The 2,530-nt window shown below is 59.2% G+C and overlaps 2 protein-coding genes across 2 annotated transcripts; one reads left to right on the forward strand and one right to left on the reverse strand.

The window, feature by feature from the left end:
- Positions 1 to 136: 136 nt before the first annotated feature.
- Positions 137 to 597, forward strand: PTSG_12597 (uncharacterized protein; the record flags this gene model as incomplete). The annotated part of the gene is made up of 2 exons (XM_004991244.1): positions 137 to 151; positions 367 to 597. 2 exons carry the CDS (start codon positions 137 to 139, stop codon positions 595 to 597), a joined length of 246 nt encoding a protein of 81 aa, XP_004991301.1.
- A 193-nt stretch (positions 598 to 790) lies between these two features.
- Positions 791 to 2,469, reverse strand: PTSG_07511 (uncharacterized protein; the record flags this gene model as incomplete). The annotated part of the gene is made up of 2 exons (XM_004991245.1): positions 791 to 1,509; positions 1,551 to 2,469. 2 exons carry the CDS (start codon positions 2,467 to 2,469, stop codon positions 791 to 793), a joined length of 1,638 nt encoding a protein of 545 aa, XP_004991302.1.
- Between the last annotated feature and the right edge of the window lie 61 nt (positions 2,470 to 2,530).

Below are 2,530 nucleotides of genomic sequence, written 5' to 3' on the forward strand. Positions count from 1 at the left end.
CAACCAAAACAGTAGCTGGTGGGCACAGCTCGAGCGCATGGCATAAGTACCTGCCACACGTTGGCAGGGCATCGACGGTGTGCGCATACATGGTCCATGCGTCACCGTGCAACCAGCTCTGTGGTGGGTGTGCAAGATGGCCAGTACAGCGGTGCACATGGGAGGCGTTCTCAGGACGTTCCCGTTTATTGACCTGGCGCCCATGGCTCTGCTGAAGGCGCGGCAGGGAGAACCAAGAGGGGGAGGGGGTAACAGGCCAAGAAGAAAGAAGGAGAAGGAGAGGGCGCCCAGGGGGCAAGCAACAGGCAGATACAACAGACGAGAAGAGTACGGCAGACGGGGAAGGAATAGGGAATGGGAGAAAAGGCAAAGAAGGAGGAGGAGCAGGAGAAGAAGGAGGTGGAGAAGAAGAAGGTGCTGGTGGAGCAGGAGGAGGAGGAGAAGGTGCTGGCGGAGCCGTGCCCCGGAGGAGCAAGGCCGGACCCCGCGCACCGACACGGGGCGAATGTGGATAAGCGGGAGGAAAAGAATAAGGCCACCAACAAGGAGAAGAACAACAGCAACGGGTCACGGGCGCCTACAAAAGGGTCGCGTTGAAATCCCTGCACGTGAATGTGGCGAGATCGCGCACGTTTGTGGTTGTGGTGGCGTTTTCGAGCACAATCGTGTCTGTTCTGGGCTGCCGTGCTTCGTACGTTCTGACTGAAGGCTACACACACACACACACACACACACACACACACACACACACACACACACACACACACACACACACACACACACACACAAATCACCACCTTCTTCGCTCGGCAAGCAAGAGTTGCTCCATCTTCTTTGGCGAGCGGTCCACGAAGACTGCATCTGGGCACCACCCGTCCTCGTCCATGGTCTCACAGTTGCGCAAAACGAGGACATGCACGGGCGGAAAGCTGGCCAGGTCCTTCAACTTGCATTCCTTCAGCGTGAGGTGCTGCACGTCCTGAAAGCACCCAAAGTCGTGGATGACGCACTCCTCGAGACGGCAGAGGGTCACATGGTGCACGCGCGTGATGACAAGCTTCGTCTCCGCAAGTGCCCTGTTGTCACTGTCGTCACTGCCATCGCCAGAATCGATGTTGTTGTCTCCGTCGCCGCTGCCATCCTCAGTAGTCACCACTGCGCCATTCAGGTCGAGGGACCCAATGGATGTCAAGCCCAGGCGCCCCCGGCACCCGCACAGACTCAGCTGCTCGCAAGACGCGAGCTCCCCTTCAAGCAAGACCTGCGTCAACTGCAGCACCTTGCGCCCAGAGAGCAAGTGCACGTCGTTGATGCGCGCGTGCCCGCATTTGTCTTTGAGACTCAGGCGCGGGACGTGGCTGACGAAGCTGCCTTGCAAAGCGCTGCCTTCCAGCGCTTCGAGCTCTTTGACGCACGGTGGGACCGGTCCGTCAATCTCGAAACAGTCCAGGCACACGTGCGCATGGTTGGGGATGCCACGCACGACGCTTGTGCTTGTATGCGGCGAGTCTGCATCATACGGAACGCGCAGCAACCGTCGAAGTACCAACTTGTCAACGCGGGTGCTGAGGTCAACAGCTGCTCGCTCGTCAGGTGCAGATGCGGCAGCGCAAGGCACACGACATGGGCGTGCTCAAAGTTTGGAATGCACCGCGGCGTGCTCGTGGCGTCACGGATCACCAGTCTGTTGATGCGTGACGCACATGTGAACTGCCGCACCTTGGACCCATACCCCAGGGCAATGTCGATGGCGTTGGGTAGATGCAGCAGCTCCGGCACAGCACTCATGTGGGAGAGTTTGACAACGGCCGCCGCCGGCAGCATGTCTGTCGGGGTGATGCTCGTGTGCGACAGCACGAGCGTTTCTGCTGTTTGACACACCGAGTGTCCCCGTACTGCTTCCGTGCCTTCGGTGGACAACCTCAGCTGCTTCACACCATGGAGTGACGCAAGGTCCACGCCGGTGTCATCGCTGGCAGTTGCAAGGCCAACGCTCGGGATTCCTGCAAATGCGCCCAGGTCTTCTGTGAGCGTGCTCTTGGTGCGCAGGTCAATATGCTGGACGTTGCTGAGGTGGCATGCGGTGCTGCGTTGTGTTGTTGCTGGCAGCCAGACGACGCGTGTCACGTCGCGGATCACCAAGTTGTCAATCACCGCCGAGCACGCGTTGATGTGAACGTTGTCTGCGTTGCTCACCGTCAGGGAGGCCAGGGGTGCCTGTGCCTGAATGAAGACGTGTTCTGCGCGCGCATTCGCAAACACGGTCGTGCGTAGGCCTTGGAAACGCTCAGCATCTGCTTGGCTGTTCAGGGATGCGTACAATGAGAAGACTGCCGGTGTGAGTGTGGGTGCGCGCGTGGGCGTGGACATACTGTGCGCAGTGCCGCGGTCTTTGTGTTGGTTCTCGTGGCTTGCTGTCTCTAGTTCATGTGTCTGCTGCTGCGCGCACGGTTCTTGAGTCTGCATCATGAGGGCGTCTCTCTTGTCCCCACTTTCTCTGTGAGCTCTGTGTGCTGTGCCAGGTTCCTCG

Source organism: Salpingoeca rosetta (genome assembly GCF_000188695.1).
Source record: "Salpingoeca rosetta unplaced genomic scaffold supercont1.20, whole genome shotgun sequence".
In the NCBI taxonomy this organism is placed as follows: Eukaryota; class Choanoflagellata; order Craspedida; family Salpingoecidae; genus Salpingoeca; species Salpingoeca rosetta.